The sequence below is a fragment of the Cupressus sempervirens genome, chromosome 11 (genome assembly GCF_028749045.1).
Source record: "Cupressus sempervirens isolate cs-2001-9-10 chromosome 11, ASM2874904v1, whole genome shotgun sequence".
NCBI classification, from domain to species: domain Eukaryota; kingdom Viridiplantae; phylum Streptophyta; class Pinopsida; order Cupressales; family Cupressaceae; genus Cupressus; species Cupressus sempervirens.
Window position 1 is genome coordinate 784,033,011 of NC_143128.1, and position 15,949 is coordinate 784,048,959.

A 15,949-nucleotide genomic window follows, 5' to 3' on the forward strand; every position below is an offset into this window, starting at 1 on the left:
CTAATAACCAACAAGTACATAATTGATTCTACTAACAATCAATCAATACCACCGAGATGTCGATATGAAGGTTTTAACATCAATGCCAACAATGCCAACAATGTCTCAATATGTTTAGCAATCTCTTAAGTAGGATTGAATCCAATATGCCATGGTTTAATAAAAAAAACCCAATTTGATTATAGAAATATGCCCCCTTCAAAAGCCTTTTTCCTATTTGACATACATGAGAAAATTGCCAAAAAATAGCCATTGGAAACCATCAACACTTCCATCTGAGCCCCCTTTATGTTCCATGTGCAACAAGCCCATGACTCCAAGAAGGGCATTAACACCAAAATCCCCATAAACTTGTAGATCAAGGCATGCATAACAAGATAATTAATATCACTTACACTGAATCAGGCTGGATCAATATAACAGGCCTAATCCCGCTCCTTGTAAGAGAATCATTAACCTTTATAGGCTAAAACCCTCCATTTGAGAGAAAGCCTCAGCGATAGATGCACTAAATGAGCAAAATACAAGACTCACATAAATGAAAAAAAAGTATTGTTTCTAGAGATCCCTCTAGTATTAACTATAGAAGGCAAAAGCTAAACGTGTTTGATTGGCACCTCAAACCCACACCACAACAAATTGCATGTAATGAAATCTCAAGCTAGAAACCAAAAAATCAAACACCCCACGCCCAATCGAATCACCCAAGCCATTGATGATTGCTACAAGTCTCTAGATAACCAAAATCTTGCATGACTAGGACGTAAAAGGCCCAACATAGATCTCTACTCTTGATCGCCTACACCCAAGACTCAATCCTACATTCAACAACTAACTAAGCTAGTAATTTTAATTTTCATAAATATTTTATTTATTATTTAAAAAAACTATTTTACTTTACTATCTTTATTATCACATATAATACAATAAATTAAACTTTTGACCTTATAACTCTTATTGTTCATTTGACTTTATACCTTTTTTATATAGATATTTTATTTCTTACCCATGACTTTTGGAATCATATTGCCCACTTATCTTTTTGCTTTGCTTTTACATAATTAATTTTTCTAATGACAAAAGCTCTCGTCTTTTTGCTTTGTTTCTACATAATTTATTTTACTAACGACTAAACATTGATAAAAAACTTACTTAAAGCATCCATATCCATTTGAATAGCCTAGTCCACTTCCAAACAAATTTTGATGTCCCAAAACCCTTAAAAGTCCAACCAATGGGAAATTAACTCTCGGAAAATTTTCTTCATCTCCCCATGGGGCCCATAAGTGTTATCAATACGCTTATTAACTTTAAAACAAATTAATTTGTTTCTCTCAGTTAACAAATGGACCAATTTACTGGACCGGACTTGAACCAATTTACTGGACCGGACTTTTTTTAACAGCTGAGGGCCACCTCTGCATTTTACCAGCACGCCACTAACTTCGACCTTTCTCACAAATTCGGATCCAAATACGCAGCAGGTTAGGGACCTCCGATCCAAATTCATGGGCTTCTTTTCCCGACTGAGGTTTTGAACAATTTCAGGCATTTCACATAGATGAAGAAGACCAAATGGGCAAAAGTCAGGTACGAGTCATCTTCGTCGTTATTGTTATATCTGTTACTGTTGGGGAAAGAAAAAACACCAATTTGCATCGGCTTTGTTGCTGGAAAATGTAGTCATTCTTTCCAAATTGGAACAGAACATCATAATTATTCCAATTATGCAGTGTTTTTCTCTTGGAAGTTTTGGGCGGGTTCGGTTACGCTTGCACAGTATTCTGCGGATTTAAACTTGATCATCATTTATGTTTGTTAGTCGAAAAATTCGCTACATGGGGGGTTGAATATGTGGGCAATTTGGCCTTAAATTGTTATTACTACGCCTTTTACAATTCAATTGAATTTCCCTGTGGATCGTACTTTCCAAAGCCTCGTCTTCAAAGTGTTAAAGTGATTTCATTCTTGCAATTGTACATCACGAAAAAGGCGCTAAGACTTTGCATTTAAGCCAGTCTATCAATTAGAATTATAGGAACACTGTGTTAAGTGAAATCATTTAGACAATTGTAATTGGTTCTGATCAGCAATACATTTTTCATTAAAAGGCTGGATTATGTGTGGAAAATCAGAGTTAAAGAGGCTAACATTTTTTATCTATGTCGCAGGCTTTGATGTTGTGTTGGATTGACCTTTTTAATACTTTAAATGATAATTCTATCTTTATTTTTTTTTACACTTCACTTGATGGAGTTAGCATTTCGATCGACTCCAACACAAACGCAGGATTCCTTTTCTAGTTGCTCTACCTTTTCTGTTTAATAGTGTGTATTGCTTGATAGACAGACATATCCACCTGGATACTTTCCAGTTTTTCTCTTATACTGTTTTGCGCATTTTAGAAGTTGTATAGAATCATTAGATTTCTATAGTGAACTAGAAGCCCTGAACATGAGAAATACCTTAGATTTTCCACTATCTTCACTTAAAAGGGTAGGTTGGAGAGTTATGTTCTGAGATTGTTTTTCATTACTTTGTTGCACGTCATTCTGCAGATACATTGTTATTTGACTGACTTCTTTTTATGTATAGCAACTATCACACTTTCTTGAATGGGTGAATATTGCAATCCATCACAGGCACAACAACTTTGACCCAGTATCTAATTGGGAAGCCAAATACTTTATTGTGCATGTGGAAGTCAAAACTGTTGGTCTGTGTCATTTGCAGGTTTGGGTTGTGTGCATTCCCTGGTCTTCAACAATCAGTGCATATTCTCTGCTTATGTTTCATAAAGTATTGAATGCAGGCATCCTGAGAAGTGTGGCTAATGTCTGGGCTCTCAGTGAAACCAACTCAAAATGCAGTCCCATTACTTTCATGAACAATGTGTAGCTTTGGGTTTGATCAAACTATATTAGTTGAGTAGAAAATAATACGACAGACACAAAAGCTTGGGAAATTCTAAAGAACTTAACTTGTCATGATAATGGTAATCATTAGTGGTGATTCTTAAAGTATGCTGTACTAATTTTTTCCCTTTAGGGCATTATATAATGCTGACATTTTTTGCTAGATATATGACAACATTAAGCTATGATGTCTAACGTATTTTAATAGAATCCAGAGATAAGCACTTAACCAACAGTTATATTCAAGTTATTTTTTGGCTTGCTGTGTGAGGACACTAGTGAATTTATCTTTTTGACGATGATATCCAGAATTAATCACATCTAAACTTGGCATATAGTGTGGTGCAGTCTCATCAATTTCTCTTTTAGTTGTACTCTCGACTCTTGAGTCTCGAGGATCTGATCTTCTTTTTTGTGAATTGCAATACTTAGTTACTTGATGCATTAGAATTTCCCCCACCTTTTGTTCCAAGGATACAGATGCTATTTAGGCCTCATTTTCTGAAGTTTTGTTTGCTAGCAGAAATTAGCACTCAGATCATATTTGATGTGTATAGTGATGTCTATATATCCTACTCACATGGTTGTAAAATGAAACAAGTATGGAGGCTCCATTTTCTCTTAGTCATGGCATTGTGCTTGGGTATGTTAATATGAGTAATTCCATTATTTTTATGGACATATTTGTTTGTTTTTCCAGCGTGATTGTTAATATGTGTTGATATGTTTACATGCAGGTCCCAAGTCCGTTGGGATGAAACAAACCTGGGAGAAATAGAGGCAAACAAGCCTGTAAGGCAGAAAATAAATGAACCTAAAACTCCTTATCATGCACCACAATATGAAGATGGTAAGTTGTCCAGATATGATAAACTCGAGCTAATCATCAATAATGTTTCTCTTGTAACTTTTGTTGAATGATATCATGGAGACATCAATTTAATTTCTTTTATTTGCAAGATTGTAAATAACCATTTCATGTTAAATAAAATGAAACTATTTGCAGGATCTGTTTCACCATTATCAGATGGAGAAACGTCTTTGGGTGATGCTGAACATGCAGAAGCAGTACGATCTGCATTAAGCCAAGTTGCATCTTCAAGCAGAGGAGGAAGAAGGCAAGGCAATGGTTGGACATCCTCTGAGGATGAGGGTGATGCAGCAGAGCATGATGATGAAGGTTAGTGTCTACCATGTCTACATTATTGTCAGCATATGTCTTTTTATTGGTAGTAAAAGGCCTTTGTTGGGAATATATATGTATACATCTTATATGGTAAGTTGGTAAGACTCACGCTTGTCATCTTGTTTAATAAAATATTGGGTTGTATTCATGGGTCTTAAATGGAAACTCTTCCTATTTGCCATATCAAACTCTCTAACTTGTTGCTGTGATAGTCTCTTGGTGTATTTATCATTATCATATTATCAAGGCCATCTTTTGCCTTTCACAAATAGATGGGAAGAATCACCTTTGACCACTTAATAAGTTCTCTTCAGTTTCAAAATTTAGAGGAATTTTTTCTCACTGGTTATGACCTGGGGCTTGAGGCTAGTGTATTGTTTTAAATCACTGAAAATATTAGTCTGCCAAAAAATATTGAATAAACTCTAGTTTCTCTTGATCATAGGCGTTGCTTACATGTGTATAGTTTTCTTTCATATCAGGTAGCTTATATATTTGGAAATATATTTTCATTGCCTTATTTCAGAAAATGTAGTGAGAACATATGACAAAAGCAGGTTATCTTCATCCTAAAGAGAATTTTAGTTTCATCTGTATGATTTCTGTCATGATCATAAATATTTTTTCAAACAACTTTCTCCAAAGACTAAATACTTTCTTTCTTGTCAAAGATGCAATTTTGCATTTATAATTTTCATATATAGAATAATAGCTCTGGAACCTTTGAAGTTTGTATAGGTTATCAGGCCAAGAAATTACTCTGGATGAATTTGAAAAATAGAAAATGAAATAGTGAAACCCGTTTCCCATTCACCTGGAAATGTATTAATAGCTACATATTTATCAGCATGAAATGACTTTCGGTTCAATATTGGCTGTTCAGTTTCTAATCTATTTAGATAATAATAATATAAAATATTATAAGTACTTTTATTTCCTGCACTTAGGATAAATGCACAATACTGTTTGCATTTGCCCCTTTATTCACTAGGGTAGCTGTGAGCCCAATGTTTGTGTTGCCTATCTTGGATACTTTTTCTGTGTTTCAGGAAGTACATTTGACACCTCTTTTTGTAATTTATTAGAAGATTCTTCACGTCAGGGTGTATCACTCAGTTGATAGCTCTTGATCATCTTTCACATTGTTGTTCTGAAATACATTGCTCTTGATCCTCTGCCAAAGGTATTGCCTAAGTAATAATTTGGCCCCTTTTGCAATTTCAGAGTTTTCACCAACCAAGGTATTTTCTGGTTGGAGACTTGAGTTTTCTTTAGGAATGCTCAACTGTGGATCGATGCTACTGAATATTCTATGGTTTCACAAAATACCACATTCTGGTGCTCAAATAAATTTCTAATTTTGTTCTCTCAACTACATTTTATCGAGTGAGAGGGACTTTGTCATGATATATATATATATATATTATATACCATTTTTCACAGAATATGGTATTCCATTTGGTTTGGTTTATTTTATTTATTTTTCCAACCTGCATGCCTTATCCCATTTTTTTGAAATATTTATCCTCTTCATTCTTTCACACAAACTCACTGCCATTTAAGTAATAAATAAATTTGCAGGAGAATGCTATTCAACTTTCATCTCTTATAGATGTGTCAATCAAACTTGCCTCTTTCAAAGACGTCTTGTCTTGAACAATTGTGTGTTTTGGAACAGAAAGTTGAAATCAAAATGAAAAATGCACTGTCAGTCCATTCAACCCCACCAGTGGATTTGTTGGCATCCTTTATTTCTGAGAAGAGAAGACAACATACATGCATCTGTACTAGATGTTAGGTTTAACGAGGCAGAGATAACAATTATATGGAAATATAACCAATATCAGAAAATAATAAATCGCATAGAAGAGAACACAAGACACAAAGATTTAATGTGGTTCACCCAATCCCTAGGCTACGTCCACCAACAAGAAGTCCAATATTCTTATTATCTAGTGATTACAACCTGATTACAATCTGTAATCCTTCACAGCTCAATACTGCCGCAAGAAGCTACAATCTCATCATACATTATAAAATCCCTAATCCTAAACCATTTTATACAAACTTTTTCCTGCTTACTGCAGCCCCTTGACCCCGTCTTGGGGGCGCTGCCCCAACCCTTGTAGAATAATTTGGGGAGAAATTGCGTCGAATGAAGCAGGGAGAAATTAACCTTGGAGTCTGATTAGGCTCCACATCACAACACCAGAACACCCTAGTCGTAATGTTGTTTTGTGCAACCTCCATGCCTTATCCCATTTTTTTAAATATTTACTATGTTCATTCTTTGACATTAACTCACCACCATTTTAGCAATTAAAAATTTTGCAGGAGAAAACTATTCAACTTTCTACTTTTCTCTTTCAAAGATGTCGATTCAAATTTAATCTTGAACATCTGTGGCCTTTGGAAACAAAAATTACAAATAAAAAAAATGAAAAATGCCCTGTTACTCCATTCAACCCCATCATTTGATTTGTTGGGATCCTTTATCTTTGAGAAGAGCAGACATCGTACATGCATCTGTGCCAGAACACTCGACTTATAATGAACTGGCTGATGCATGAGCCTTCTATTGTGGTGTGTAGAACTTTCTTTCTAGGTCAGACTTTTCTACCTCCATTGAAACCTGCCATTTGGGGAACACTCCGTTATCCATCTCTCTCTCTGCCAGCCTGCTAGCCTGCCTGTCTGTTTGTCTGCAAAGTATACCATACATAGCATCACATACTGTATACAAAACTATGCCACCATAAAATAAAAAAATATTACAGTGTTAACTAGTCAAATTTGAATGTCATGATATATATTTAAAAATGTTAAATGTGAAAAATCAGCCATTATTGATCAGCATAAAATGGGTCTTAAAAAATATAATCACCACCAACCATATTAGATGATCTAGGTATTGGTAAATTACTAAGTTACTGGTTCAGATTCTGGTTCACATGCGAGTTTGAGATTCGCTTTTGACATTCGCTCAATTTTTTTTGGACTGGGTTCAGGTTGTTTTGGGTTCATTTGTACAATTTTTTATTTATTTAAATAATAGTATATAGTAATAATCCTTAATTAATAATTTATTAAGGTGTCAAATAATAATAATCAATATAGTCCATTGACTATAATCTTCGATTATCATTGCGACAAACATAGTCTAATGTGGGGTATGAATATGACCTAGCAAGATTATATAGGAGTTGGCTTGCATTCACAACATCAGAATTTCAATATGAATATTGCCGTGGGTATAATAGTTTCTGCAATCAACATAATAATTCATGCCATTGATAGGGGTGTTTATTATTTGTAAACCATTAAGGATTATGCTTGTCCATACTGTCGAGCGGTTTGTGGAAATTGGCGTCAGTTCACAAGGAGACTTTTGCATGGGACACCTCCCTTATACAAAATATAAATATCAAAAGAGAAAAACATCAATTGATACTTTTGCAAACGAGTAAATGCAAATGACTTTAGGTTTTATTAAGGTTAGAGACAAAAAACAATGTTTAAAAACTCCAATAAAGACAAATCGACGTCACATATATTTGCCCAAAATTGTCCAAATTTGCCGAAAGAAAGCTAAATTCGTTTCCAACTCGGCTGGAAAGTTCAAAAGTCAGACAAATTCAACTACCATTTGACTAGGGTCCTGCTTTGCGACTTGGCAATGGATTACTATTAATGTTATAATTTTGTCGGATAAATTATATTATATATATGAGATATAAATAATATATGACAAATGTTATATATTGAATAATTAACTTATGTTAAGAGTATATATATATATGTATCTTGTTATATAACCATAATAATATATTGAGGGTATATTACTTGTGTTATAACTATAACAAATGTAAGTTAATATATTAAAGAGACATGTGTCTTCAAGAGACATGCCTCTTTATATTACATATATATTCATTCCTATAGTAACTTGGAAAACAGATAAAATATCCACAAGTGCTATTACAAGTTACAAAACAGATAATCGATCCTATCATTAACATTGTATTAGAGCCTAGTTCCTTCTATAAAGCCTAACAACTTGAAGGTAAATGAGACAAAATGAAATAATCAATATACAATCCCGAAATTAAAACACTGTCATCCAATGAATAAGAGTGTGATTGGAGATTTAACATAGATCCTGACGTGCAGTAGAGAAGAATTCACAGGCTATTTTTGAGTAGTGAATTAGGGTTTCCAGTGCTATGTTGTGGGATGCCCACCCAATGTCGAAGAAGCATAGGTAGGGAGTTTGAAATGCAACAGTTCTCAACATTAGAAGACACACTATTGGCAGATCCAGTCAACATATGATTGAACGTTAGGAATGGAGGGAGCATGGAAAAGAGGTTAACACCCTCTATTGAGACATGACAAATGGAGATTGTGATCCATGGAATTGAGCATTACTGAATAACTGCTTATCTTGTATGGGACACAAAATTGTGTATATGTAATTGCATATTGCATCGGGGGGCACATTACCATTAATTATCATCAAAAGTCTTTAGCAGGAATTAGTCATCGAAGACGAAGGATAACAACTAACATTAGTAAGTCCTAGTCAGTATTAATAAAGAAGTCCTCCATATGTAAAGCCATGTCATGTGCAAGTGAAGACATTGACAAGTGCGAGTAGCAGCTTTGGTTCAAGGATTAAACAACACATAAGGAAGGATTTCCAAGGAGAAAATTAAAACATGTAACAGACAAGTCAAATATGGAGCCTTTACTTGGACTGTCAAGGTAGGGTTGACAGTGCAAATGCCTCTCACGGTTCGTTGATAGTCTCAGATTAGTGGACAAGAGAGCTTACCCATTCTGGATTTCAATGTGATATCCTCCTCCAATCATGTAGTAGAGCTGATTGTTTAAAGAGACATATGCAATCATCAGTGATGAGATGTACCATGTGGTTGAAATTAATAAATGGGCATAAATACTTTAAGATAGAGAATGGAAAATGAAATAGAGTACCTTAATCGTTAGGTTTGGTAGAATAAAAAAAATAAAAATAAAATTTAAGTGGGGATTAAAAATTGCATCGAATATATATTTAATGTTGATGGAGTCAACACAAATGGTTCTCGATGTGATCACTGTAAGCTCTATGCCACTATTTTTCTCCATGTTGATCAATGGCAGCGAAGCCAGACCAGATGGATCTCAAAATTCGATGCTCATACTAGGACTTGAATATCAAAAGAGCTGGATTAACAAGGAAGCTTGGGGTTTTCTCACATCAACCTCAATGGTGCAATGTCCGACAATCTTCACCAACGACTCACAAGTATACTTTGGTGTTTTTGGAGATTGCTAAATGAAAATATCGATGTTCGATAGCATCCACTGAGGAATGAGGGGATCAATGTGTCCACCTTCTGTCAAGCGAATTCCATTGATTCCACATTTTGCAAGCATGTGTACCCGTGCTATTGGACCACAACATTTAGTGAAACTCCTGTATATATTGTGCATTGATAGATGTTCATAACCTTTTCAATATGCTGATAGGATAAGAGAAAGGTTTCCAAATTTGGCATTTTGCTTATAAATTGCATTTTCTCGAGGTTATCTTGTGCATACTCACAATCCCTAAGATGGCATGGGGTTGTGACATTGTGTCTAATAGTTATCATGTCCTTGATTGCGGTGTAAGCTTGTGAAGAAACTAGGGGACTTGTGGATAAGGAAATTTCAAAATGCTTCGGTTGCCATATCGATATGTATGCAAGGTGTGAATATTGGAAGTTGGCACCCAAGCTATGCTCCCTATTCTGCATTTCTTTATAAAAAATATAGTGTCTTAGGACCATCTTTGTAGTTGGTGACATCTTCTTTGCTCTAGCTTCAACATTCACCAAATACACTTTGTTTGTTCTACCAAGGGGTCATAGCTTTACATAAACCATGCACAAGTCAGTAACGATGGGCCTCAAATGAGACTCTTATCATCAACGTGTTTTGCCCATGTACCAATTCTATTTCTCCTTGTCTTTGGTCGGCGAAATGTGGAGTGTCCACTATATTTGTTCCAATCTTACCGCAGTGCCAGTACTCCTCTTTAATTATCCCCCTTGTTACATGGGTCAAGCAAGGCATGTAATGTGTTACTATCTCAATGCTGGTAGATCATTTGACTTTGCATTAGTCACAAAGAAAGATGTCGTCCATGGCACAATGGCTTTTCCTATCTTTGCATATATTGCAGTAACTTATATCTTGCAAAGAAAGTTAAAAAGAATGTGAATAGGATTACAAAACATGTCTTGCAGTCAATATATCTTTTCATGTTTAGGACTTTGTTCAAATTCTTACACACACACACATATATATGTAAGAATATAAAATGCAATAATAATTGAGGAGCATATTGAGTGTTTTCTTCTCCTATGACCAAGTTGCATACATCATTCTACTAGTTGTTGGTCCCTTTACCTAACACAAGTGCTCTACTATGTGAACACTATAAGGAAAATCGAGATAGTTCAAATCCTTGATGGAGTGGTATGTTTGTCATCTACAATAAATGCTTAAATCTTAACAGACATTTTCCAAAGGCATATTATGGTCTCAAGGATCCCCATAAAGCTTTGAATAAATTGATATAAGTGGGAATCTTACATTGTGTGGGGGAATATTAACCAATGTACTGTTCCCATTGTTTGACAAATGCTTATGTGAAGGCATTTTCTGATTGGAGAAACTTGTATCAAGGAAGTTGGTGTGTAGATTTAAGTATTTATCTCCTTGAAGATTTAGTCTCTACCTTATTTGTATTTCTATATGTACTATAAGAAGCTATTTGTCTTGATCTTTTTTGTTTTCTCTGGAATGTTCTTGCAGAGAAGAAGATTGGAACATTAGGCATGCTACCAAATATTGTGCAGACTCAATCTTATGATAGTAGCTCCAAAGAAAATGTGATTTAGCATTCACGAATCATCTGATGATTAGTTTTGATAATGTGAGTTTCTTGAAGCAAATATCCTTGATGATTGAGATTATGAGAGGGAGTCTGACAGTTCATTAGAGGCAACCTTAGAGAAAGAGGGAGCAAATATAAAGTATGCTTCAGTCAGAAGATGTAACAAACAAATTTTCATAACCAATTTAAATCACCTAATAATCTGACTTAATAAGTAACTGATTTCATTTCACATGACAATGACTTCCATCAACTAACTATGATGAAAGTAACTGTTTCTATTTTAACTGTATTTCATGCTCAACTGATATAAGGAGATCCAAAGAAATAATTAAATAAATAAATACATTGCTAACATTTTAACCTTTTCTAATTGATAACTTATTCAACTGAAAACAAAGTAACAACTAACTTCTATATCAACTAATATCTTCATTCAAATTATGCTGTTAGAAAACTAATCTATCTAATTATTCTTCTAAGGATTAAAAGTAATAGTACAAAAGAAACATATAGAAATAAAGGAAGAATCCCTTTATCTTGTTGTTCAAGCCTCAGCATTGGTGAGAGGAGAAGCATTGACATAGGCTTAAACTCTCAACCTTAGACCATACTTATCCCTACACATCTTAACTTATTAGAATGACCCTCCTTACCTCGAGATCGGGCTTGGGATGTTCTTTAGTCTAGACATCCGAGCTACTCGATGGTTTGAGTGCCCCATCATTTATACCTATATAATTGACATCTATGAACAAACAAGTGATCTCAAAATTGGCACATATGCTTATAACTACCTTGGCCAAAGATTTCAATTTGGTTTGTGAACCCGTGTTAGAAATAGATAATACTGAGAGGGGGGGGTGAATCAGTATTTTCAATCTTTTTGCCCACAACTGAATGTTATTAATTACTTTACCACATGTATAAGAAAGTAAATTGATAATGCTAAACAGTATACACAACCATACACAAAGAGAGATCATAACACCATATTTTGTTAACTAGGGAAACCTTGGCCAAGGGAAAACCCCAATGGGGATGAAACCCACTAGATGATTCACTATATAAAGAATCCGGTTAAGGATATTGACCTTGTTAGGAGTCTATGAAGCATGCTTGGTTTCTCGAGTCCCTGTTAGGAGACTAGGCCTTGTTAGAAGCCTCAACCCTGTTAGGAGTTGGTGGATCATATACCAATGTGTGCAAGTAGAGCCCACTGCCCTAACATGCAACTATACAATGAGATCTTCAAGAAATAAGTATACATACAATTCTGAGATATTTAGACAGTCACTGACAACTTTTTGAAGTAGAATCAGAAGATTGACACAATTGAGCACACAATACAGCTACTTCATGATAGTATAAGGGAAATACAAGCAGAAAATCCTGAAGAGGTTCACTCTTTTAAGAGTACACTTATTCACTCAGATAACATTACTGGAGAACCAATTGGAAGAATTTAATAGTATGTTTGGTATAAGAAAAGAACTTCATTTACAAAGTTACAAGTGTGATAGAGATTGATGATAATGATGTATGATCAGTGATTGTGAAATTGATATGATCTTGTGAAATGAGAGTAAAAAGTGAATGTGACATTGTGATATATGGTGCGAAGCATTGTTAGGCTAAGATATGATGCAGATTAGGTTGTGCGCAATCACTCTTGTATGAAGAATTGTCAATCAGAAGATTTGCGAAGTACAACAAGTATCTCATAATTGTATGTATACTTATTTCTTGAAGATCTCATTGTATAGTTGCATGTTAGGGCGGTGGGCTCTACTTGCACACATTTGTATATGATCCACAAACTCCTAACAGGGTTAAGGCTTCTAACAAGGTGTAGTCTCCTCACAGGGACTCGAGACACTATACATGCTTCATAGACTCCTAAATGGTCAATATCCTTAACCAGATTCTTTATATAGTGAATCAGCTAGTGGGTTTTATCCCCACCGGGGTTTTCCCTTGGCCAAGGTTTCCCTAAACAAAATAAGGTGTTATGATCTCTCTTTGTGTATGGTTGTGTATACTATTTAGCATTATTGGTTTACTTTCTTATGCATGTGGTAAAGTAATTAATAATATTTAGTTGTGGGCAAAAAGATTGAAAATACTGATTCACCCCCCCCCCCCCCTCCCAGTATTATCTATTTCTAACAACCCGATCACCACCACTCGACTTGACAATAGATTCCATTACTGGGACATGCATGATCTATTATTTATTTATTATTCCAATCTGATTTCATTATTTGTTTCTGTAGGTTTATTTCCACCTCTTCACCATTCAATGGCTTCTTTGCCGGGTGAATTCCTCAGTGTTCGCATGATTATGAACATTTTGATATTGTTTTACACCTCTTCACCAATTCTATGGCTTCTTTGCCAGGTGAATTCCTCGGTGTCCGTATGATTATGAGCATTCTAATATTGTTTTACACCTCTTCACCAATTCCTTGGCATCTTGCCAGTGAATTCCTCTGTGTTAAAAGTATTTTGAATATGTTTGGAAAATTTATTAAAGCATGTGCATTGATGTGGATTTATGTAATCAATCAAGTTTGATACAACTACCAAATGAATTCATAAATGGTATATACTTATGGATACTTAGTGAATGATCTCATATACACTTCAGAATACAAACAACTAGTATTATAAATTGATCTCTATTTAACATGCCTAGCCGGCTATGGATGGATACTCAAATCAGAGAGAAAAGGATTTGAAAAACATATTTAATTTATTCTCAACCCTATCATTATGTATTGGCTGAAGATAGATACTAAACTTAGGAAAAATTGAATCATGATTTACATTGCTTCTATGGTATTCAATCTTGAAAATAGGAAGATCCGTTTTCAGTCGGCTTATCTTTGAAAACAAAATAAAAGGAAATTAGGAGTTGTGAACTGTGATTGGATTGTGACTCCCTTGCTCTAGCCAGGTCTCTTGTCCACCCACTAACTTGAGACTAATCCCATACTTCAGTCACCAGTAGTATTAAGAAGAAAACAAGGATTCGGGGTGTGAAATGATGAAGGGTATACGGCTGTGAACTTCCAACTTGACTCAATATGAAAATGCAATAGTATGGAGATAGGAGAGAATAGAAAGATAGAAGGAGGTATGCTCTGTCTAATTCGATCATGGCTTCTTAAAGACTTAGCCGAGACTCCTTGGCTTCTATTGGTTTCCAAGATGACTATTCGGATACAACATGAATTTGATTTGAAAATAATTAAAGAGGGAAAAGAAATAAGGAGGAATTGAAGAGTTTAAACTTTATTTTATTATTATTATATGCTCTTATATACGTTCACATAAGTATATTGATAAGATGACATCATTAGATTATATTATTATAATTTATTGGTGCCATTTCATTTTTATATTTATGTATTCGTATTTAAGTGTTTATTATAATGATAAGATAAAAAAAATTATTAATCAATCTCTAAAGGTATGAATTATATATTAATTTAGATCATTTTATGTTTTTTTATTATATAGTTTCCCTAATAGCTCACGTGATCCCATAGTGTAACCTGTGAACAAGTCTTTGTATCCTTTCCAAGGAAGTCTTACGTCATACTTGTCGATCCTGATGACTGAACCAAACGACCATTCCATTCTAATGATCCCATTTAGTAATGCTTCCCCTCTCTTCAATCTTCTCCTGCAATCACCTAAGCAAAACATCCTCGCCAAAACATTAATTCAAAAATATATTGATCGTTAATTCAAATCAAACAACTGCTAGTCATCTAATATCAGTTATAGGTTACTGATCATTTCATCAACGTCTATAAATAACTAACTCATTTCACATGATTATGAAAAGAAATAATTCATTAACAATTGATACAACGTATATAACTAACTCGTTTCACATGATCAGGAGAAGAATTAATCTGTTAACAGTTGATACAACGTATATAAATAACTAACTCGTTCACATGATCAGGAAAGGAAATAATTCGTTAAACCAACAGTTATGATCAAATTAAAAAGCAAAACTTGGGATGTAATAGAAGACCTTTTGTTATCAGGATACCTCTTGAACTAGGGAAGCATGACATGACTTGCTGCTAGATGGTTAGAAGGATGATAACATATTCAAAAGGAGTCTAAAAAGCTAATATCAAGGGTCATAAGGTTAATATTTCTTCGTGAAGAAGTTCCAAGTGCAATCCCTTGTAACACATTCTTATCTATGAGAGATAAGTTTGAGGTGAAAACCTTATTCTCTGATATGTTTCATGGTGGATGTTATGACAACACCGCATGATAGTATATGTGGTGACTTAAATGTGAACATTTCTTGTAATATGTATATGGGCCTGCCCCCTGTGTACATCATGAGGAAGTGACGACTTTCAAATGACGTCACTTGTATTTGGAGAAGTTATTGAAAGGTGACGACCTTACAATAACTTGTATCATGATATACTTTTTGTGTAAATGTTGAAATAAATCATGAAAGGCTTTATCTTATAAATCAACAACTAGGTGTTAGATGTCATTAATTTGACTATCTACAAGTCGTTTGTATAGATATATTTTAGGTACTTGGTGAATATCTTGCATTAATATTCTGATAGGCCATTACCGCATTGAGTACTTCATGAATATCAAATAGTTGATATTTTGATAGGCCATTACTCAGAGTACTTGGTGAATATCATTTGATTGATGTTCGGATAGGCCAATGCTCATTGTTACCTAATATGATATCAAATAGTAATTGGTGAATATCATGTGTTGATATTTTGATAGGTCAATACTTAGATGATATCATATTCTAGAAATCTTCTGATCAAAGATTTCCTATATGTATTATTCTTGAAATATTACCTATGGTGTAATATCTATGTGTTTTATCCTTCT

General features: G+C 34.4%; 1 protein-coding gene across 4 annotated transcripts in view; it reads left to right on the top strand.

The window, feature by feature from the left end:
* The first annotated feature begins 1,317 nt into the window (after window positions 1-1,317).
* Window positions 1,318-15,949, top strand: part of LOC149531932 (protein phosphatase inhibitor 2-like) — a 44,522-nt gene continuing 29,890 nt past the window's right edge. Inside the window, exons 1-3 of one of the 4 annotated variants that reach the window (XM_089808545.1) lie at window positions 1,318-1,590; window positions 3,653-3,765; window positions 3,922-4,095. In XM_089808545.1, the coding sequence (XP_089664671.1) occupies window positions 1,562-1,590; window positions 3,653-3,765; window positions 3,922-4,095 (316 nt within the window). In that variant the 5' untranslated portion in view covers window positions 1,318-1,561. The remainder of the gene's footprint in view (window positions 1,591-3,652; window positions 3,766-3,921; window positions 4,096-15,949) is intronic. The other 3 variants (XM_089808546.1, XM_089808547.1, XM_089808548.1) reach the window with 3 other exon arrangements.